Raw genomic sequence first — 23,874 nt, 5'->3', positions numbered from 1 at the left:
ACTAAGTTCTTTAAATTCACGTTAACATAACAACTTGAGTTCTCCTTACTAAAACCACAGTTGCTATACCTCGTGATTCGGGGCAAGCTTTTGGGTTACATAAGATACGCCTTGCAACAATACACTGTTCTCAATGGATAAGAAAGGCATAAAGGAATCAGTCCATTCCAAAGATAGTGGTCGCTATGCGAAAGGTTTCACGCATCACGATGTATAGCAAAAGTGTCTTTAGTCTGGGGAATTCAAATTTTTATGTTTATGTGCAGTCAGATAACTCAGTGCACCAGATCTTATTCAATTTAATTCGCAAATGGCTTATTATAAGTGATGTAGCGTTTGTCTTGGTCTTGTAGACCCGACCTGAAAACCTCCTTTGTTGGTATTTTTGATTTATTTCAGGGGGTATGTATGATTTGACGAGGAGCTACAGTGCTTCTTTCCTCTCACTGGGAGTTATGAGTGCCTTAACTCTGGTGATGACAATTGCTGACAGATTGGCATCACAATGTTCCTCAGAGCACGATTAAAAGGGAAGAGTGCCGAATAGAAGGATCCCAATACGACGCTTTTAGCGTCGATCTGCGCACTTCCGCGTTTGAAAACGAGGCTGTATGTGTCATTTTCAATTCTTAACACGATCAGACGATTTAAAGTAAGGAGTTAAGACACAAAATACACAAAGGTGTGTTAATTTCAGACATTTCAGGCTGCAAATGTTTTGTGGAAGAGTCTTTCAGGATGACTCGACATGTTAAATTAAAAAAAAACGACAATTGACCGCGAACTAACGTACCTGCGATGGTCGTGTATCTTGTGCAGTGGGCGTGGTTTAAACTGAAGTGGCGTCACACTCACGAACCGGATACTCCATGTACCGTGTGGACTCCGCGGGCGCGCACAACCAAGTTCAACACAGAGAGCCTCGGTTTCGATGCAGATATGCACAGACAGCGCTAATGTGAAATCCCTCTATTAAAGAGGGTAGATAGGTCAGATTTTGAATCCTCCGAGCCCGATCTAATGTGCGCTAACAAAAGTTAGTAACTGCACGTTCCCTGTAAACTCAGTCACTTTTTGGTAGCTTTAGGGCGGCGTTTGCCCTAGACTTTTTGCTGATCTCGTTTTGACGACACAACTACCTGCGGCGATGCATGCACCGTTCGGAAGACGCGGACATTTTAAGATGAAGGCATCACTAATATTGAGTCATTTTTCGTTTTACACAGTAATGGCAACGGTCCAAACCGTTGCAGTTAGAATAAAATAAGTCAAACTAATTGAGTTTTGCGTCATATCAGAAAGCATACTAAATTTACCCTACACCTCATAAAGAACATTGGATGAGGGATACACTGGACAATTTTTGTTTTGTGCCAAACAGAAAATTAAAATGAATACTTTGATAGGCTTTACTACCACCCTCTTACAATCATTTCAAGAGACAGAAACAGTAAAATAGAAATTTGAAAATATGTCCGTATAAGATTTAGTATTGGATTCAGTGTAGACAGATGGTATTGTCACAGGATATTACCATACTAGTGGTAATATACTTTTCCTGGCTGGGTGTTCATTGCAAATTAGAATTACATCAGCCTGTTTCAATTAGTGTCAATATGAGCAGCCCACGTTTTCTGTGGAATGAAATTCTCTCTATCGGGATGAAAATGCAATCCTTCTCATTAAAACTGGGGTCGAAATTCTGTGGAGGATGAGGCAGAGGACCTTGAGGCTCGATGGTGTAGTTTTCTGGATGTGACTGTTCAGTTACAACGTATTAGTTCTTGGAGTTGGTTTGTTCAAGGGGGTTCTTAATGACGCTCAAAATGTGAATCAATGTACTTCTGTGCGATCATGTCTGATCATAAATCAGACTTAGATTAAGCTATCAAAGGACTATAAATTGAAGGAAACATGGAAAAAAGGTAAAATTACGGATCATGCTCCAACAAGGGCTTGAAAATAAAGGTGGAATGTTGTCAAAGGTACAATCAAGGTAACGTGGATGACATGGAGCGGCAAAATGAAAACTAATGGTAGAGGGCGCTAGATTAAATTACTGTGGTTTAGCAGCCCGAGAGCGGAGCTAGGGCAGAACAATCCTACCAAAGCCGGTTAAGTGTTTGAGGGATACCAATGGCAGTGTCACGTGATTTCCTAGTGATAATAATTATCTTGCACTACCACTACACCTTAATAGAAGCCTGAATGTCCTGAAATTAATGAAACGACGTTGCTTTTTGCTTTGAAGGTAATTTCAGCGAAAAGTCTGAAAGTTATTATACCTTTAAAGACGATAATCGCTGGTCCTGGTGGCAGTTCATTGCGGTTTTGTCCAAAGAGATAGGTCTTAAATTACTCGGCACGGACTGAAGTTAAACATTTATCTTGGAAAATTTAGAAGTTTTGTGTCACAGATACCCTCATAGCCAAATCAGATCGGTTGATTAACACTGCACCTTGCATCATATTCAACGTTAGCCAGGTGTGTAAATTTCTTTACAGTTTATTAAAAAAAAACAAATTGAATACGGGAGACCGCGAGAAATGATATTCTCTACATAGCAGTATACTTCCAGTTCAGATCCTGGTTGTTTTGGCCGATTGACAAAGTAAATGTTGCAATGTACACAATGAATGAAGAGAAACCGTCACAGGTGACTGCGTGCCCCGCGACTCACCTGGAGGTGTGCGTTGTTGTCGCTCACCGACCGCAGTGTCGCACACAGTCTGTGGTCGCATGCTGCACGATTCTTACAGAGAAGGGGAGCTGGGTTCTCGAGGTGACTGTTTTTTTTTGGCAATATTTCTGTGGTGATGGGTACAGTGAAATCCTTTGGAGTGCTGTTCAACCCATGCAGGAGTCTCTGCTGAGTTCTAATGCTCAGCTCGGAACAGTCCTTGGTATGACCCATAGTTTAGGTAGGTAGGCCTGTTCTTTCTTCGAACCACAAGTTTTCACCAACGTGAGGAAAACTGGTATGCATACCACTTTCACTGCAAATTAAATGCACTCATTCTCTTTATATTATTTCTTCAAAATGAAATAAAAGCGACGTCGAAGTCTCTTTGAGACCTCGGTGCAACAGTAGTAAAACCCTTTTTGGATTTTTGAACATTTAAATGAAGGTAAGACTGAAAGAACCCCATCTGACATTCGGAATAAAAGTACACAGTACCTAAGACAACGTTTTGATTATTTCCAAGGCTGAATCTACCGGCTGCATTTCTCTCTCTCTCTCTCTCTCTTTTAGCAACCTTCTTGGTTGGCACAAAGAGAATACCATCAGGCTGGGGCCTATATGCAGATTCAGAATAATCAGTATCAGCATGACTCACAGATGAAGATTCTCCCGTGCGTCTTTTTCAATTCCTTGAGGTGGACATGCCTAGTGCAGAAGGCTCCTGGGCCTTGTTACGTTGACAAGAATTTTCACTAACTCAAAGAGTTGATTGAACCAGCCTCCATAGTGCCTCTACTGTTTGATCCCCTTTATACCCATTGCACTTTTTATAGTTAATGCAAATTTTCTTGCGATCAGACACTAGGCCTAACTTCTTGAATTTGTCCCTCATTTGCAAGACTGTGAACGGGAAGGCTGCCCTGTCCTCGTACAATTCCTAGATCTCTTTTAGATTTTCCTCATATATTTTAGCATTCTTGGTGTTTTTCGTGTTCATCGTGAATATTAGCCTTTGCCTGTAGTACTCACTATTACAGATGACACTGACGAAATCATTTGTCTGGCGTCCTGTCTGTTGTGATTTGCGACGTTTTTTTTTTGTTTGGCCACTCATGGGTTCTGCTTCGCTCACTTGAAGCACCGCTGTCATCGTTGTACTCAATGTCCGTTGACCTCGATATCTGACTTCATTTTCTAATGCCTGAGAGTTTAATCTTTGAGAATCGTCCAGTAGGTCATTCATGTCTTTGCGAGTTGCCATTTTGTTCCAACGTGGAATTTCACATAGTAAGTCCTGAGGTGTAAGTCTCTTTCTTTAAGTTTGATTAATCGGTGTTAACAAATAATAGTCACTCGACTATCTTCACCTACATAAATGACGCCACAGATGGCCTCGATTGGCCCTTTTCTGTACAGTAATTATAAGTGAAGCAACGTTTGTCTTGCTGCAGTAATTCCGTCCGGCCTTAATTTTTGGAAATTGTTTATTTACTTTAAGAGGTGTGTATGACTTGACGAGGAGCTACAGCGCTTCCTTCCTGTCGTTGGGGGTTATGAGTGTCTTATCCCAGCCATGCGTTTTAATTTAGTTTTTTTTTTCTACGTTGCTGGGACTGCTCTTCAGAAGAGGCCGCATCATTTCTTGGGTTTCATAGCCCAAGTTTCTTTCTAAGGGCATTTAAATACTTCTGTGGTTGTCCTCTAGCCTCCCAGTGGACGCTGAACCGGGAGCGCTGGGTGAGGATACACTGTAGTTGGTACATGTAGTAGAATGAGCTGCACTGGGTCTAGATTAGTTTATGATAGAGCGGAGTTTACGTAGCAAACCTGGGCCGTGAGCTAGTGGTCTTTACTGTTGGATTGCTTGTGGTCTGTAAGCACAGTGGGGTGACGGCTGGAAGGTAATCCTGTAAGCATCGTGCTAGCTGGCTTTGGGGTTCACTTAATGTGCTCAGATAGCTGTGAGGGTAATTACCCTTTCGTTAAATTGACCCTGACTTGCATGACAATGTGTTATTCGCGTGAGGGCAATCACAACTGGTTAGTAGTGAGGTATCCCTTGGGTTATAGATAGATATATTTAAATTTAAATTTCATTTATTTAATATCATTTGTATCCAACATAGTTATTGAAATACATTGAAATTCGTTGTGGTTTTGCGAGCGTTCAAAACTTGATAATCGAAATATATGTACAGAAAAATGATAAACGACATTACAAAAATTCACACCAGAATTACAACAAATAATTGCAGACAACATATCAGGTAAAATAACGATTGATTAAATAAAATGGGATTAAGATAACAATAAAATCTGATGAATCACTGATTAGGACTTTGATTGCACCTGTACATGTACATTCAATTAATAAGAGAACTGCACTTGAATAAAATCTGTTCAAGGTTTGAGTCGAATCTGCGCGAATTGATCTGCAACGTTTATCTGATCTCATCCGCTGAAATAAGTCATTTGCAGGATGGAATCATCTGAGACAATTGACATGCACTTCTTTAAGACCCTTGCCTCATAAATGTCTTTCATTGCAGGTAGTTTACAGCCAATTATAGAGCTAGCAGTTTTAACAACCCGATTGAGGCGTTTCCGGTCTTCCACCGTGGTGTTCCCGTACCAGACAGCGATTGAGAATGTCAGGACACTCTCAACCACTGCCCAATAGAACTTCACTTACCAGCAGACCTTGGCTGACTCGGAAACTCCTCACTCTTCTGAGACAAAACAGACGTTGTTGGGCTTTTCTTACCAAGAAATCAACATGGGTAGTCCATTTCAGATCGTTAGCTATATATACGCCTAAAAATCTAAAGGAGTCATCCCTTTCTACCTCAGATCCATAGATACACAGTGGTTGAATGTTACTGGGATTTCTTCTAAAGTCAGTAACGATCTCCTTGGTCTTTTCAAAATTCATCTATGGTTGACTTCATCACGGTAAGACGATTCGTAATCTAAAGTGCAACCACCAAGTGTCGTATCATCTGCGTATTTCACCATAACATTGTTATCAGAGTGAGTAGCGCAATCATGGGTGAACAGTGAGTACAGCATAGGTGAGAGAACGCATCCTTGTGGTATTCCCGTATTTAAGACGAGTGATTTAGAAAGATGACGTCCTATCCTTACCCTAGTGAGCGATCCAATAAAAAATCTAAAATCCACTGACAAATCGAGTGATTACAATTCCAATGTCTTAGCTTATCATACAGTTAAAAGGTGAGATACCGGTTGTATTAAAAGCCGAACTGTAATCCACAAATAAAAGTCTACAGTAGTTAGGAGTATTCTTGTCGAGGAACTGTTACACTTTAAATACAGACCAAGCTATTGCGTCATCAATTGATCTGTTTGCCTTATTTTGCAATAAGAGCATACGAAATGAGACAGCCTGTTGCTGTGCCATTAAGGGAAAGCTTGTGCACGCGCACTTTGGTAATGAGTGCCATGAACATGCCTCATTCACAAGCCATGTAATCCCTTCTCTGGAATACACAGACGTGTGTCTACCATATAAGAAGCCTTACCCCATTCACAGGGTCGTTGGTGGGTCACCCATTAATAAACACAGACCTGACGTGAGCAATCCCCCGACAAATGGTTGAATGGGCCTTAGCCAGGGACCGGCTTGTATATTTTTTTCCTGTTCAGGGAAGCCCCGACGTTTACGGTGACTAAACCAGAGTGTTTGGCACAGAAAGGTAGGATTAGATGGGAGGGGATTGCATTTGGCCGTTAATTTTTTTAATCGAGTCATTCGCAAAACCTGTCTCTCAAAAATCACCACCTCTCTGTCCAAGGCAGTGTATAGAATTTGCATATACTGCAATTTGTCAACATTTGACCGTTTCGTTGTTTATGATTTAGTTTGTCTATCATTACAAGGACCCTTTCATTTTTCCCCCATGAATCCGCAATGCTACGTCGAGGAGGCGCTTTACTCCAAGGTAAATTCACTCATTACTCCCAGCAGTTGAAAACTGCTCTTTTTAAAGGGAATGAGAACCCTTCATGTCTGTTTCCCACCCTAACCTCGCGGACTTTGCTTGTACTACGAACGCCCCATAATCCATAGATTTTACGCAAGATAAACTACAATACCTTCGATTTAAGGGTTGGAAATGCCGCGCTGTTTTTCTCGATCTTTCACAAACCAGTTAACTCAAACATGATACAAGTCAGTGCAATGTAAGTTGCAGTAAATATTATAAACCGTAATCAGCCAATCTTGTGGAATTACAAAAACCAATGGTGTCCACTACCTTTAACAGCAAAAGCCAACAAAAGCCAGAAAGGTATAGACAATCTCATAACAAAAACCTTCAAATAGTCCTTCCTGTGTGGTAAAAACGTGATTTTGAAGGCAGCTTCGTGTGCTTGAAATCACCATTCATCAGGGAAGATAACGTGTTGCACTGCTAATGTTGGAGGAATAATGTAATCCAGTGTCATTTTTCCCGCCGTGAACTATAGCTCTGAAGTGAAGTTCATATCCCTGTGTAAAATGGCCCCTTGGTTATCAGTTGGCAACTAGGCCTACAGGTTTCCAGTAAACTTGGTCAGCTTTACGGCAGCATTTTGTAGTAGGCCTAGGATTTCTCTGGTTTTGATGGCAGAAGTGTTTGCATAGACCTGAGCGCTGTCCAAAAACTCTTTTTTGGGGGGGGTCATCGTTTACGGTGTCATTGTTCTTTTACACAACGGTCCTAACAGCTGTTGACTGAACTGAATAAAGCAAATAATTAGTGCTATGTACGTACGTCCAATGCAAAATATGTTTCTATGAAGCGGAATCAAAGATAAACCCAAACGTATACATTAGTAGTTATAATTGTTGATCTGCTGAATTAGCTTGGCAGCCATTTTACCGTACCTTTGCTTACCAACGGTACGGTAAGCGAATGTTGTAAACAAATGCAAGCCATACAATTTGATTCCTCTCCAGCATATATCAGGCGCTTTACTATTACCAACCATTCAAGTTGTTATATTAGTGTGAACAGTCCCTTCAAAATGAGGTACAAGCCATCGTAAACGACCGTTTAGCTGAATATTATGCATTTCATTCTTAATACCCTTGCACAGGCCCAAAGTTGAATTTCTTTGAGAAATCAACATTCGGGTGATAGAGTATTATAAATATGTGACAATAAACGTTAATAATAGGCTGGCAAAGTGCTTTTTGACAATGTAATTCTATAGTGGGTTTGAAATCGAACCCAAATAGCGTAACGTGAATTTGGTAGTGTTTCAATTGTGATATTGCTGGTCTCCTCTGGATCTGTGAGTGGGGTGAACGTAAACTTATTATTATAATAAGATGTATTTGTCTTATGATGACGTTTTACGCAAAGGATAAATGCCTAAGGTATGCGTCATTCCAGGGTGGGAATGGGCCGAGGGCAAAACCACAAATAGTGAATAGTGAGGGTATAATGAGACTGCCTCCACCTGGGACTCCATATTGTTTCCATCGCTCTGTTAAGTTGAAGGGACCATGCAAAAAATTACCAGTTTTTATACTTCGCTTTCAAAGATTCCATTTCCTTCGGTGGTTTATTGTTAAGTATAATGTAATCCACTAACAAGTATTTTTTTTCATAATCGTTTTAAAACATTCAATCATGCAAAATTACAGTTATCATGCAATATTACAAACATTACTGGGAAATCATTAAGTTACCAGTGCTTTCTTGAACTCACATCTCATGAACAGCACCCTCTATTGTCTAGAAAAGTTTGGTCAACCTTAAAAATCTAAAAAGTGCACTAAAGTTCATTTAATCCCAAAAAGGATTGAAACAATTTTCACACATTAAGAAGCGTTTAAGTGCGAAAGTGATTCTTTGAAAAAGTTGCTCCTTTCGGAAATGACTAGGAAAGGGGGAAATTTCATGATTCAAATTGGTGAGGACGCAAAGGATCCACATTTTGACTAATGCTTCGAAGTTGCATGCTTTGTGCTGTGAGAGGATTCGATCCATCGTATAGCGTTGGCTAACTACGACATCTGCATGTAGATAAAAGCCTTACCCTTAGCCAAAGCCTGTAATTGCTCAACTTTGGCTCGGTGCACAACCATGGCATTTTTATTTTCATTCAAATTCACGGTGCATGCACATCAAGTGACACACAAATTGAAGGACATCGGTGGATCGTAGGGCGCACACACTGTCTTCTTTACCTCCTGAGTCAAGTGAATTTTTACATGTATTAGTCAGCTGCAGAAATTAGCCACTTTCAAGTTATCAAATGCAATCCATGTAACTGTACAGATTGCGGACCTTTTACGCAATCAACAAGCAAGTTTGGTGAACAGCTTATTTGGGAAGCACAGTTCACTGTTTCTCCAAATGAGGACCACGTTTAGAAGCTTGCAATTACATGCTTACTCACTGAAATCCCTCGGTTACTTTGGGAAATTGCATGCATTTGGAATAGTATCTGGTACGTTTTACAAGATTAATCTCTCCCATAAATTTCTACATAAGTTGTCACGATTATAGTTATTTAAAAATGTTAGCTTTATGGGGATGAGATGAACCTGAAGTTACACAGAAAGTACATTGGCTATTTTTTTAAAAAGAAAAATACAGTGACATGCAAGGAAACATTGCGTTACAGTTAAAATATAAATGTAGATACTTAAAATGGAAACTGAAAGTAAGGTGGAAGGGAAATGTTTCAGAAAAGTGAATAAAGCCACTTAAATTCTAAGTAAAAAGAAATAAAATGAGCATTTTACTTGAAATAAAAATCTGTAATAGCAATCGAACATGAGACAGAACCGTATCATTGCACCCAATGGAAGATTCTAAGGAAAAAATAAACCCACGGCACGTCTAAAATGATAACTTTAACCGTAAGGAGCGTTTGTCATTGTGCTTGACGTAATAACTGAATAGGTTACTGTACAAGAATGGGTTTATTCGTGTTTTCGAAGTAAATACCAGGCAGAACACGTAGACCCCGCGGAACGCATCTTAATTGAAAATACAATTAACTTTTATTTTTTCCAATGTGAAACTATGCTACCAAAATCTGACAATGCCTGGCATTAACTGTCACGGAAATAGAGACATTAAGAGATGGCTTATAGATAACGAGAAGGATAAGTGTCTTGGGTGGTCTGAATTAGAATCGCAGAGCGGATTTTTTTTAGGTTCTCTTCTGTTGGAAAAGATGAATTTTGAAAGGCTAAAAATATTTACTGGTTAAATTTGTGGCCTTGGACTTTAGTTTATTTCAAGACCAAAGTTCGCTCCAATGCAGTGAAATATGCAGTTCAGAATTGGCTTGGCTTCTTGTTCAACCAGCTTGTGTTGACGTCCACTACAAAATTGCCATTTGATTTGAACAGCTCCTTCCTGCAGTCGTTAGTGCATTGTAATGTAAATAATATTGATTCACGGGAAACACTGGCAACAGGTGAACAATTAGTTTTGACTTATGGCGCTTCGTTTCGTTTTGTAATTAATGTCTAACTCACTATAAAACATCCTATACGTATACCAGAATATACGGGGTGTCCACATAAAAAGCACACCGAGATAAAAATTACTGTAATAGCAAAACTACTTTATACATGGGAAAGAGAAATATATCTCTAGAAAGGGCAGAATGCCCTCTTTGCAATGGTATACAGCTTGTGATGTTATTGACACAGATGAGTGAACAAATTAGACCGGTGTTAAGGATACCGAAATCGGCACTGTAACAAGTTTGCTTATGTGATTAACAAGGCTAGACCATGCAAGTGTGCAGAATACCAAATGCCTTTTACAACCTTTTGTTTTTCTTAGTCAATATTAAAAAAAGGGAATAACATGAGAAATTAATTCATAGGGAAACTGAAGTTCTAAGCCAGAAAATTGGGGCTATACGTTTATTAGTTTAAATCAACAAATTACTTAAATGTTTCGAAATTCCAAAGAAAATTTAAGGCAATTTCCAACTTAGGGAATCAAAATTCTAGCATAATGACAAACATTTCGTCAGAGTATTCACAAAGGGGCCCTTTTGGTCACACTGAACAATGGTTTTTTTAAATGAGGATTTTGTTTGAGTGTTTTGACTAAGTTTCATGAAAAAAATAAGCTGAGATCTCAGACTTCAGAAATCTAATAATTATACGAAATAATATATATCAGTTAATTAATTTCCACATAAATTTGCCCTGTTCGCGAAATAAAAAAAAATATGTTTCACCGTGTCAATTTGTCTCTATCCATAAAACACTAAATTCGTTTCTTCATTAAACCTTAAAGACCACATGGTATTGTTTTGTCCGGGAAATTTGTTCATTCTGTCCGAAACACAGTAAATGTGTCTACTTGTGAATTTCTATTACACTGGGCGGCGATTGAAGGCTTGTTTTGCTCATGACACGCATGACAATCTGGGTCATACTCGGAAATTGGGGCGTAAAATGTAGATGTATAAATACACCTTGCACTCTATGACCAGGGCGATGGGATTCAAGATCCTCTGGCCGCAAGTACCTGTGTGTGTATTGAGAAAAAAAAGAGCATATTGGGGTAGTTTTCGAATTTACCCAGCAAATAAATATTTTAGGGAGTCAATAAGGCGTTTTTGAATACGTCGTCTTGGATGTATAAGACTAAGGGCTGAATGTGTAATTAAGTTGCACGTGTATGGGGCTGTATAACGAGAGAGTGGCGCTAACTTCACACTTTGGAACCAAAATGGCTGTTTATTGTGTGTGCAGTACAGCGTGCAGCTATAGCGGATCCTGATTATCAATGTGCACTGATGCATAATACACAGTGAACAAAGTCCGGTCAAGTAACCGCGCAAAATGCCAGGCCCAAATAAAGTGGGGGAGAGTAACCGGCAACATGGGGGGGGGAGAGGCATGCCATTGTAAGAGATCTTGAAACATGCACTAACGGTTTGCATACTTAGTGGCCAGGCACCTACACCGCTGATCATTTTTGACACAGCTTGTCTATTCCTTCCCCCATGGTTAAACCCACCGTTTCCCCTTACAACCGCTTGTTCAGAAGAATGTTTGATGGAGGTCTCTGGAAGGAAAAAAAAGACAGCAAATTAATTAACCATTTGAACATTTACTAATTGCGAGACAATTAATTATTACAGGCCAAGAATGAACACCCAAAATTAATTGTGAGACAATTAATTATTACAGGCCAAGAATGAACACCCAAAATTTCGCAAAGTATAAGTTAAATTGATGGGCAACTTTGTATGTTCCAACCAAGGTTGAACATTAAATGAACATTTCTGAAACCGTGGTTGAATCAAGGAGGATGAGATGGTTAAATTTAATCAGCAAAGTGCACTTTTTTGTTATTTAACGCATGAGCAAAGCCTGGTATAAATGTACCAACCAGAGCATTAATGTAGGTTTTCCTGGTTAATTTCGCACTTCCTTCATTTAAAATTGCTTAAAACGAAAGTTTTATTTCGTCAAGGAGGGGTCTCTTGCCCCAAATGTTGATTCCAATTGCGAAATAAAACCATTACAATTCACTTTCAGAGTACTGTAAATCACGAAAAAAAAATTAATTCGTCCTATTTATCGTCATTTTTCGACTTACTCCGGGAGTGGCGTAAACTAAAGCGAATTCGTTTTTTGTCAGTTATTTTACCGATTTAATTACTCACTTTTGTCATAGAATGTATCTTATAAAATGGTTTTAATTAGCGGATATTTGGAAGTCATTTTTGTTGTGATTCAAAATTGACTAAGAAAGAAAACGCAAAAGAAATCGGGCATAAAATTTAATAAATCCCTGTTATTTTACTTTTTCTTAATTATATTAAAGGCCAAAGCTCATTGACGCGGGTGACGAGACAGTTTTTGCTTGTGCCTTTCAGTCGGACAAACTTACGTCATCGTACGTACCAGTGTAATATTGCAGTGAGTCAACTAGTACCCAAATGCATATGTATCCATGTGTGTGTGCGTGTATGTGTATGCCATGCCTCAAATCCAGACAGTTCATTTTTAACCTCTGTTGGACTCAGTGCGGAAATTTGAATAACGATGAAAAACGAACTGAATATCAGGCATATGGGTCTTTATCTTAAAGAAATGGGCTGATGGATACAAACGATTCATCAGTCCTCAAAAACCACGATGATCTAAAGGAAATTTGACAAAAGTGTGAAAATTGAGCATTAAGTAAGGTAAAAAAAAAACACGAAAAATTCCTAGAAGTAATAAACGTTTTGTTCGTAAGGTGGCACCAAAGTTATTTTAAGGTAAACCAAGCAAAATTGTGAAACTTTGTTTCAAAGTTAGGTAAGAACGATAATATTTCATAATTATCCTTTGTCGTAGAATTGACATTTTCCATTTGTTTGATTATTTTCTGGGGATCTTTCGTAGCAGACGCTATAAAATATCACCATATTTTTGGCAAATTATTTACATACGGGGTTTTCAAGGGATATTGTAGTACAAATCCCTCACATTGGTCACCACCGATGTGTGTCGTCTGCTACAAGAATCAATTTTTTTCAGGCCGACGACCATATGTCACTATTGCGCATGCGCGAATACACAAAGTATATGCATGCACAGTCTATGGGGACCGAACGTACGTAACGCTGATAAGCCGAGGCGTTCTTTATTGTCGCATGACCGCTTTTTTTAAAAGAAGTTTGATAATGTCACAAAGGGCAACTCTGACATGGGAATTGCAATGTGTGCTGTGTCGAACTAGCGGAACAGGGTGGACGAGGTTTAACCAATGCAAGTCGTGGAAGTTAGTCGTGTGGACCCATTGTTGTGTGTCCGAATAGGACTGAAGTAGTAAACCAAAGAGCGTATACTATTAAAATCAATCCTGAAAAAAAAACATGCCAGTGGGGGGGGCATGGATTAGGTAATGGTTTGGCCCCTTCCAAAATGCCTTTCAAACTAGCCACCAATTAAGTTCCTTTAACTTTCTAACTTTAGCGCCATACCCATGGAGGTAGCTAAAATGCATGACAACTGTTTGGTTAAAGTGTTTCTCTCTCCAGCCAGGAATGCGATAATAGAGTCGTCCGTCCGGGTACTTAACAGGATCGAGGGTCTTCATTGTCAGCCCAGAGACTTCCTTCGCAGTTTCCCTGCTGATCAGTCGATTCAAAACCGTTTGGTCGGGGATCGTCTGATTTTTTGTTTCCAGCAAGTGCACCCATTCACTAACTACTGAAAGGGTATTTGTCGTCGGTCGATAATAAGCAAAACCATCGCAAAATACGGGTTTTCTGGGAGGATCAACCTCGTTGTGCATGGCAATATCAAAGTCCCCCTCGATGTCTTTGAAGGGATCTTTTACCCAGAAGGTATCAACATCTACAAACAGCACTTCAAAGCCTGCCTGGAGAAACTGCAGAATATACCGGGGACGTTTGTTTACAAATTGATTGTATAGCCTCGAGCCTACCAAAAGTCGTTGAGACGGGGCCTGTCCCGAATCGGACTTTTGCACATCGAGACCTTGATAGTGCCTCGTCCTGTTTAACAAATAGTCGTAAGAATGCTTGTCTTCGGCGATAACAATTACATGGGGGGTGGACCCTGTTCTCTTGATGCTTTCCAGCATGTTTTCGGTCATTTTTAAGAATCCTGCATTCGTTGTGGTCAGGACAACAGGGCCTGGTTGGTTTTTAGCATTGTTGATCGGTTTGCCTGTTGAGCGGGGTGATGGCGCCCTGGTGACCGCAGACGTGGATAGCTGATAAGCTGCAGTAAATGGAACAAGAGAAAATAGCGATTTAGAACACGCAGTTTTACCGATTTCCTGCGCCTTTCTTACACTATTATTGGGATAAATATGTCTTTCGACAGTCTTAAACGTGCGACTATGACTGGCTCAGGAGAGAGGACACAGGTGAGGGCATTATCAGCGTTCAGTCTCCCGAGCCGGTCTTAAACGTTAAAGATATACCGGCAAAATACAGATTTATTCTCATTCATAAATACTTCTGTACCCACAGAATCAGAAGTATTCCATAAATGATGGATTTCGATCGGTTTTGCTGGATAATTTTACTTTAATTTTCTTGAACAACACGTCCATTTTATGGTATATTCCTTGCGCAAGTTGTCCAAAAGAATCTCTCTACGTGGACTTGGCGTGCACATGGCAAGGCGCGTGCACATAGACTCTTTACCAATCAGAATCGATCAAACTGTCTTGTATCCAGGTGCTAGGGCGTGATTTACGCAGCGGGCATTATCATTTCTCAGCGGCCATTATGAAATGTAAATACACGGTCGAGTTGCACGTTGTTGAATAGGAACACTTTTTGAGGTCGTTATGAACATAGATTAATGAAAACTTGCAGCGTTAAAGGTCGTGAACACCATTGGTATTTTGTTGTAATTTCACAAGATTGTCTAATTACGGTGTATAATATTCCCTGCAACTTACATTGCAATGACGTATTTCATGTTTGAGTCAAATACTTCGTGAAAAAAACGAGACAAACAGCGCGGCATTTTCAACGCTTAAATCGAAGATCAATTTATCTTGCGTAAAATATCTGGATTTTACAGGGCGTTCATACTAATTGAGTGAACAACATCCGCGGGGTCAGGGTGGGAAACAGGCATAACAGGTTCTCATTCCTTTTAGAAAGGAGCAGTTTTCAACGGCTAGGAGTATCTGTGAATTTGCCTTGGAGTAATGCCTCTTTATGTACAGTTGTATCCCAAATCGGTATCAGCGATCCATATTCAAACTTGAGAAGTGTTTGATGTTTTATATTGGATCTTTTCGCCCGGTTTGTACTTATTTGTGACTTCAGCTTGATGTTCAAGTGGAGTTAACTCATCTTCACATATTCACAGACCACCTGACTATTCCAGATTGCGTGAACAACTGTTTGCACAGGAAGAGGGCTATCTGGTGCCTGTCAACGGATGCAGTGTTCCAAACACTTGGCTGTTCGTCCAAGGATCACCTGAAAAACGTGCAATTCAGCATTTGCTGCTCGTTAACAGTCGACTTGTTTTCTTCCTTTTTTTTTAAAGATTCTGCTCTTACTGTACTATGAAAGGTTGATGTACATTTTCACGCGTATCAAGTCGGAGACGACGGCGTGTCACCGATTATCTCACAAAACCGCAAACAATTTTTGTAAGCGCTCCAAACGCTAACGTGCAACGTCTGCACTTGTAAAAAAAATCCGTAGAATTACAACATTTTTCTTCGTTAAATGTACAGCTTTACGCCATAATTGATTTTATCTCTTTGGGATAAAATGCATTATTCACCATGGATGCACGTGGTTAGTCTTTGAAACACTCTGGTTCAGCTGGCTTCTACCACAGTGAACAAGACACAGTCTCACCCATCAATGTTTTGCATATCTGGCTTAATGGATTCAGCAAAGTAGCTGCCTGGCCTTGCACCAATCAGCTTATAATACCTCATAGGGTTGAGAGAATGTAGTACTTCTGGATCAAGAAACCTGAAACCGTCTCTAGGGTACTAATTCTTGAAGCTAGAAGGCCACAAGGAAATTACTTTTTAACCGCAGCAAGTTTGGCGCTAAAAGGGCTACTTGGGCTTAGATTTTCGAAGCGGCAGTACACAACTTAAAACTTCCCTGGATGGATTGCTGAACATTGCGACAGTTGTTTCCCTGATCATCACGCTGCTTCAGTCGTTTGGCCTACAGACTGGTTTGCTGGAACTGTGTTCGAAATTTCTTGCACACGGAAGAGGCGCTAAGATTGAAGGAAAATTTCCCAAGCCAAGTTGCCGAGTAGTGGTCACTTTGCAGTATGCCTCGACAGCAACAGCAGCGGAAACACCGGGTCCAACGGTCGCCTCCGCTTATGCCCCCCATCGCCTCCGCGGTCGGCCACGCAAGGCCTCATCTTGCAAGCCCGGATCAGCACCTGAGAGTACTGCAGCTTTCCGCACTACGGTCTAAGTGGATCAATCCACCGCATCAGTTAGCAGATCAATGGCAGAGGATACCAGTGTGGCGACGTGCCCAGCCCGAGTGACGAGCGGACGGGCGGTGGGTCTCAGCAAAGATTTTGCCGGTAGCAGATTGCCTGGAACATTCACCTGTTCCTGTGGTGAGGTCAGTTCAGTTTCCTTAGGACTGCAACCTAATGCACCAACAAACCAGGATAATGCTGGGAACTCCATGCTCTAAAGCCGGCTTTAAGCCCAGGCCATCCTCATGCAGTAGGAACCAATAACGTGGCAATCACTCAGGCTCAGGCTCATCAAATTTCTATTGCAAGTATAAGCAACACCCCTTTTCAAACTTGGTCGGTTGGCAACAATTCTCTTAACCCATGTGGTCAAACCCACTCGGTATTCCTCAATGTCAAACCGGTCAAGCAAACGAATCGGGAGCACCCCTAGCAACACAGCCCGCTATTCCTAGCGATTTAGGTAGAAATAGACTGGTCCCGTACCGACTGCTCGCCACGGGAGAAGGGGTTCCTCTTGATATTCACGTTCCGCAATCAACGAAAGAGAAGATTTGGAATGGGAAATATGTGGACATTGCGTTGCTGTGTCGGGAAAATGACAGGCGTCTTGGCCGGCTTAAGCAAGTACAGTAACAAAGCCGGACACGCACAATGTGAACGCTAACAACTGACAATAGGCGGGTCCCCCAACACCCATTAATGTCGTAGTCCTGAAGCAACGGTTGTCGTGTTATATAGGTAAGTCAGCGGCTAATTTGCTGTATAGCGGTTTTTCGCTGCGCTATCATGGTCCGAGGGTACGTAAACATTCTGATTGTCTTAAGCCCGCAACGGATAGGCCGGAAATCGTTCTCCAGAAATTACGCTCCAGGCCGGGCGTTTACTCGTCGACCGATTGGTATGTCACGCTAGCTGCAGAAGCACCATCACAACGGCCCGCCCATCTTACGGAGCGAAACTTGACGGACGTATGTGGTTAAGCTTTTTTGAGCACTTCAACGGGGTTTCCCCATTCTGAGATTAAAGCTGGCGTGCATTTGTTTATTTATGGGCCAACGATTTGATGAAACTAGACATGCCTCCAGTATTAACGATGTTAGGCAGTTCATAGCATGGCTTTTGCTCTAGCGCCTTTCCCCGTCAACAATAGATAGTTATGTATCAGCAGTGGCTGTTTTAAAAAAAAGTGCAAAGTTGGCCCGATCCCACAAGGGATTTTCTGGCGGTGAAATTATTGACAGGTTGTTGCCGGGATGAACCAGGCAGGTGTGTCACACTAGATGAAGTAACTGTTGCGTTTTTCGGGCTGCTATGTTATGCATATTCTTTGGGTTTCTGCGCATTAGCGAGTTCCCTGTAGTAGCCGAGTCTCACATCCAACGCTCACTCCCCCTTGCGTCTGACGTGCACCTTTAGGATGCAGACGATGAAAATGTGTCAGTGCTTAGTTCTTTTCGGTACAAAAAAGGTAATCCAACAGGCCCGTCCTAGGCCTCCTCAAATTATTTGCTTGGTGCGCTTGGTGAGAGTGTCTGCCCGGTCTGCGCACTGACCAACTTCGCAGAGATTCGCCTCACATCACCCGGCGCTTTCATCTGCTACTTCAAGGGCGAACCCCTGACTCAGTATACATTTAATGCCACTTTGAAGAAAGTTGTTTGTTTTTTTAGGGCTCGCGGACACTCACTTTCGCTCCCACTCTTTTTGCATCGGAAAGGCATCAACCCCACCCACACTGGGTTTTCCCCTTGAGCAGATCAAAACAATGGGCCGTTAGCGTTCAGAGGCCGCCCAGCGCTACATCTGCCCGCTGATACCCTGCCAGTTTCACAATGTGTAATCAGACGGAGACGATTGCTCGTGTAGCGTTAAAAATTCTGGTTTAATCGCATATTGAAATAAACAGATTAGATTAGATAAAATAATACAAACATAAAAAATTAAAAATATTATAAAATAATAATAATTAAAGCAATAATGATGTTTAACACCACCACCACCAACAAAAGTACCTTCCTTGTCCGTAATACGTAATACGTCGGGCAGCGACCACGCTTGGGACTAGGCAAGAAGTCCGCTGGCATAGTCTTAGTGGAGCGAAATATGGCGACGTATTAAACAAAATTAATGGTGGAACTCGCGGCCAGATGGCCTCGCCCGCCCATGATTTTCGTCCATTTGGGCACGAACAAGTAGGCGGAGAAAACCCATTTTTTTTTATATTTGACAAAGGCTGGCACGATATGCAAGAGTATCTTAACACTTACCCAAAGGCTAGGTTGGTTTGGTCGAATATTTTGCCGCGCGCCTGTTACTTTGGGTTCTACTTATCCATTAAAAATGGAAATTAGGCCGATCTGGTTGGTTTGGCAGATTCATTGAACTTTTTATTTCATTTATTCATATTCCTGGACTATTTTTTAATCAGGCCCATGGCTTTTTTGGGGCTGACAGCCAGGATGACAATCACTGGTTGGCAAAATCTTGACGCTTGTGCATTTGACCTGGGTAAGAGAAACTTCTACTGGGCATACTTGTACATATACGTGTACATAATGTACAATGGGAAATGGTCCCATGATTTTACATTCCGATGTACTCGTAATATCTCTCGTCACTCAGTTACGTCAACGGCAAGGACAGCTAAGACACGTCTTTGGAACCAGTCTTAGCTCTCCGTGCTGTTTTAGTATGCACCCTTGACTCCATGATATGGGAACCAGACACAAGAAAGCGTGCACTGTATGGAACCGCATGACGTTGACCAAATGTCCTAAATCCCATTATTCGTTGCTATGGCTCTGCCTGATATGGTTTTTCTTCTAGTTTCTGCAGATACAACTGCGATTTTGCTACCTCATGGTACGGTAACATGGCCTGTTAAATATGTATAGCATTGTATGGTATCATTATTAGAGTTCTCAAAATTTGGCGCCTTCCATTCGGAATTTGCCCCCGCTGGGTCGACGTACCGTAAAGTACGGCCCACGCCGGGCTAATGCTCAGTCATTGGTGGTAATTACATGTACAAATCGGTAAATTTAAAAAGCCTTTGCGAGTTAATTTCAAGACAGTGTAGCACAATGAGTTTTAAAATTTACCTGAATCTAACCATTTTAATTCTCCATACTTTTGGTTACATACGCATTGCACCAATACACTGTTTTTAATAGGTAAGACGGGCAAAAATTACCAGTCCATTCTCGGGATGGTAGTCACTTTGCAAAAGCTTGCCACGAGTCACGAAGTATTCCGGAGTCTTTAGTCTGAGGAATTGAAATTGTGATGTTTTATGTGCAGTCAGATAACACAGAGTACCAAATTTTATTGAAATCTAACTCGCAAAAGACTTTTGTAAACTAACGTCCATGCCAATGAGAGGCATAATTTGAAACACGGTCCAGTCACATATATGTGGGGAGTTGCCCGTATATTTATCACGTATAATCTACATGCACATGGTATACGCCTTTAAGATCCTTTCAATGTTTACGTTGTTGCATAGCAACTGAGAGGGTCCCCTCACCCTTCACGTTGACGTGGTCTTGCGCCTCTATTGGAATTAGCTCCATTTAATTTCTATCATGACAACATAAGATTTAGCCGGAATACCTTCCACCGACTTCTTTATCTGTTTTAAAACGCTTGGATTCATTTTTATTGTAATACGGGCATTGTCAACATTTTTACTATTTATACCGCGCTTGGATATGCCGGTCTGCCCAGTGTGCGTCACCGACCCTTCGACCACGTCTAGTCCTTTTTTCTTTCCGTGGCCATCTCGGTGGAGACAGCGCAACATTTCGGGACCATTTCGGACAGTTTTCAGCCTGTTCCCTTGGAGTTGCTGGGCCCTGCAGACCACTGTAGGTCTCGCAACCCCTTGTGTCTGGGGTTTTCTTTCCATTGACGAATAAATTGGAGGTGATTATTTGACGACCTGTGTTACAAGCTGATCCAATCCATCCCTTACCGGGAGACCAGTCTCCCCCCTCTGGATCGTCAGGGTCCGCCCCCATCGGGCGCGCAAGCCCTGCCGCTACATATATATGAATGCAAAGCATAATTATCAATGCCCACGTAGAGCAAAAGAACCAAAGTATTAAAACCATTATTATTAGTATAATTATTGTTACCTTTGTTTAAAACAGGCAGACCCTTTCACATATAATTGTGGTCTTCCATGGGGCACTGGGAAATAAATCAAGTTTAAATAAATAAAACTATGATTTTTGACACCACATATACAATGTACTCAGTTATACAGTAGTGAAATCAGTTTACAAAAAAATGAAAATAATTAAAAACCAGAAGCCAAAAGGTTTGTTTTCAAAAGCGATTTAAAATGTGACAAAGATGGCGCCTAACGAAATGTGGTACCCAAGGTATTCCATATTATATTGTAGTGCATTCAATAATCGGGCTTTGTTTGTAACACTGTAAGATCACGACTACATACTAAACATAAAAACTGCCTTTACGTAAAAACATCGTTGGTGTAATGACAACAATCCTAGTTCTACAGAAAGTTAGTTTAATGGAGTGTCAATACCTTTGGACAGGATTAAACGTGTTGCATACTTTTGTAACTTGACTTAACTGCGTTAAAGACCCCAGACTTGGCTGATGAAAATGCTTATCTCAGCTTTTGTTGGCCAAGTTTCAGGTTTGTTAAGAATTCTTGTTTTTTCTGGACTCAGGGTCTCAGTGTGGGTTTGGCATCGATGCATTAATCAGTTATCATCCTGTCTTTGCTACAGTCAAATGGAAATCAAGGTAGGACCCAAACCCAGTTTGACAGTATCAAAAAGCACATAAGGCATTATCAAAAACACAGAAATGATGAGAATGTACGAGTTCCTTGTGTCTTTGGTTGTCAGAAACATATTTCACATACAAAGGTATCATTTCCCATAAAGAAACCACAGTGTCAAAGCTGGTGCACTTTCCAATGTTCAGTGATTATTTATCAGCGGTTGCCATGGATACTACGCTCGGGATAGTCCCTAATCCATTTGCTGTGTTTTGACGTAACGAGCATTCCCGAAAAAGCACGGTGTCTGTCTACAAAAACATTTACGGGGGGGGGGTAGTTTTCCCGTTTACTCCTCCACTTCTTTTGTAACCGCCGCCAGTTAATTAATTGGCGGCTGTCAGATAATAATGTCACAAAATGGTGCATGCCCTGTTCAAATATAAAAGTGCCCACTATCCCTTGGCATTCCCTGGCTTCCGTACTTATCTCATCCAAAAAATACAACTGCTGCAGCATGATCAGAAAAAATAAAATGACTGAAATCTTTGCCGTACTTACCAGCATACAGAAGGCAAATGCAGCAGGTAAGGCACAAAACTAATGGTAGTTTTCCGATACCTTTCACCATTGTGATATCGTTTACCAACTGTTAAGAGACAAGTCACACAAATATCACGGAAACATTCTGTCCAAATATTGTATTTCTATATTTGGCCAAAATATATATGTCTTGAGAGAAGAGCAGACCACGAAATGAACCAAAGGGGAAATTTCACGAGCAAATATTCGTTTATTTATACATCTGAGAATCGTAACAAGCCAACCACTAAAATGTTGAAGGCATTTTTTTTGGTTTCTTACCTTTGAAACTTCAGCGCACTAAATATGCGTCGTTTAGGTAAAAAGGCTATGATTCAAGGAAGGATTCGGATTTGCTAGACAGAAATTGACGACACTGACATAGATATTCCACATGTGGGAGGCACATAAACATGGCCGTGGCCATTCAACATTGATCCCAACACAGTCTACTTGTGCGTATAACGTAGGCTGCTCAGGTATGCGACGCGGAGGGATATTAGGGGCGAAATGGTATGTAATTCGCCAGATATGAACTCGCTGCGGGGATGCAAATTTGCTGTTGCGAGATACTACCTCACCGCTGCGAGATGGTATCCTACAGCTACGAAATACCACTTAGAAAAAAAGAAGAAATACAGGGGTTATTAATGTGCTGGGTTGCAATATCTTAACAGGCCTTATAATTTCAAATGGTGTTACCATGTAATTCCTTTCATTGGAGATTGCATGTATTGAGCATAATTGTCTAAATGCATTACCAGTGGCATTCTTGGTCTCTTCGTTCACAAGCGCAGCACTGTTTAGGATGCAATTCCTGCTCTCGGCGTTGCATGGACCAGCCAGCTATCCCTTTCGTTGCCCTACACTCCAACAAGCCTCAATCATCCTGTGTGTGAGGTGGTAGCCATCTTCACGCTTTTTATTGTGTGATTTATCTAGCATATAATGATTGGATTAGACTTCTTGGATTCGTTTTGAAAAACGACTTTTTTTTACACGAAGTGGTTTTAATTGGATACATTTTCTAATGTAACTTGTCCAGTGTTTATTATTTTTGTCTCTGCTTATTTGTTGACAAGTTTGGGTGTTATTATTTTTTGTATGTCATAAGTTTCCACGTGAAGCCTGAAATTATCCAGTGGAGAAAATCAGTGTGAAATGCACTGTGAGCTGCATAGAAATGCACATCACGTTGCAATATGCCGAGTAAAATTATTCAGCCCTGACTCTACTGTGAATGCCAATATCCTACCATTCAACTTATTAAACGATGCTGATCTCTGCCAATATCCTACCATTCAACTTATTAAACGATGCTGATCTCTGCACAGGATTCACAATTTGTTGGTACTGCAAAATTTATATTTTTTGAATTACCAAAGTAAAAAGAATACTAGAGCTCATATGTCTGCTTACCAACAGAACAGAGGGCTTAAGTTTTTCGCACTCTTTGTACATTTTAAACAACTAGTGTACTGCATGAATCTGGCAACAACATCGAGTGTGTACTGCATGAATCTGGCAACAACATTTCGCTCTTTAACATTTCTCTTTCTTGCTACTTGTAAGGTTTGGACCAAATATGACATGTATTTCAGGTGATTAAAGTATGCAATTTTAATGTCACGTGACTTGTCAGCTGATGATTTCATCATCATATCAGGTCAAATTTCGTCTATAAGACTCCCCTTGAAACTAAATGGTTCAAACTAATTGCACATGTACTTCAGGTGTGTAGTATGTTGAGGGGGCTCCGCTTAGAGCCGGGGTATCAATTGTCTCTTGACAGACGAACAGATGCCCTGAGACACGGCTGTCTGATTTTGATGATTCTGGCATTTATTCCAGCTCTCCCAAAATTTGAGTAGACTTCCAGTCAGTCACAGCAGGTACAGGTA

The 23,874-nt window shown here is 40.9% G+C and overlaps 2 protein-coding genes across 2 annotated transcripts in view; one reads left to right on the top strand and one right to left on the bottom strand.

Annotated features, from left to right (window-relative positions):
• Positions 1–23,874, top strand: part of LOC110982661 (monocarboxylate transporter 13-like) — a 43,990-nt gene that overhangs the window by 6,310 nt on the left and 13,806 nt on the right. Inside the window, exons 5-6 of the mRNA XM_022241246.2 lie at positions 400–2,922; positions 21,339–21,414. Coding sequence (XP_022096938.2) covers positions 400–527 — 128 coding nt within the window. The 3' untranslated portion in view covers positions 528–2,922; positions 21,339–21,414. The remainder of the gene's footprint in view (positions 1–399; positions 2,923–21,338; positions 21,415–23,874) is intronic.
• LOC147796475 (uncharacterized) lies at positions 7,865–22,760 on the bottom strand. Its single transcript, XM_087147110.1, has 3 exons — positions 22,256–22,760; positions 21,953–22,040; positions 7,865–14,421 (listed from the first exon to the last, which is right to left on the bottom strand). The coding sequence occupies exons 2-3, from the start codon at positions 22,020–22,022 to the stop codon at positions 13,604–13,606; spliced, it is 888 nt and encodes a 295-aa protein (XP_087003236.1). The 5' UTR covers positions 22,023–22,040; positions 22,256–22,760; the 3' UTR covers positions 7,865–13,603.

Source organism: Acanthaster planci, linkage group LG16, assembly GCF_054643075.1.
Source record: "Acanthaster planci isolate LZ-2023a linkage group LG16, COTS_SCS, whole genome shotgun sequence".
Taxonomy (NCBI): Eukaryota; Metazoa; Echinodermata; class Asteroidea; order Valvatida; family Acanthasteridae; genus Acanthaster; species Acanthaster planci.
The sequence above is the reverse complement of the archived record's forward strand: the minus strand, read 5'-3'. Positions and strand labels throughout refer to the sequence as shown.

What these genes read in the sequence shown, in the direction of transcription:
- LOC147796475 (XM_087147110.1), bottom strand. Translation starts at nt 22,022, where the DNA reads ATGGTGAAAGGTATCGGAAAACTACCATTAGTTTTGTGCCTTACCTGC. An exon ending in CATTTGCCTTCTGTATGCTG is followed by an intron (nt 14,422 to 21,952) that starts GTAAGTACGGCA and finishes CATTTACTGCAG; the next exon opens with CTTATCAGCTATCCACGTCT.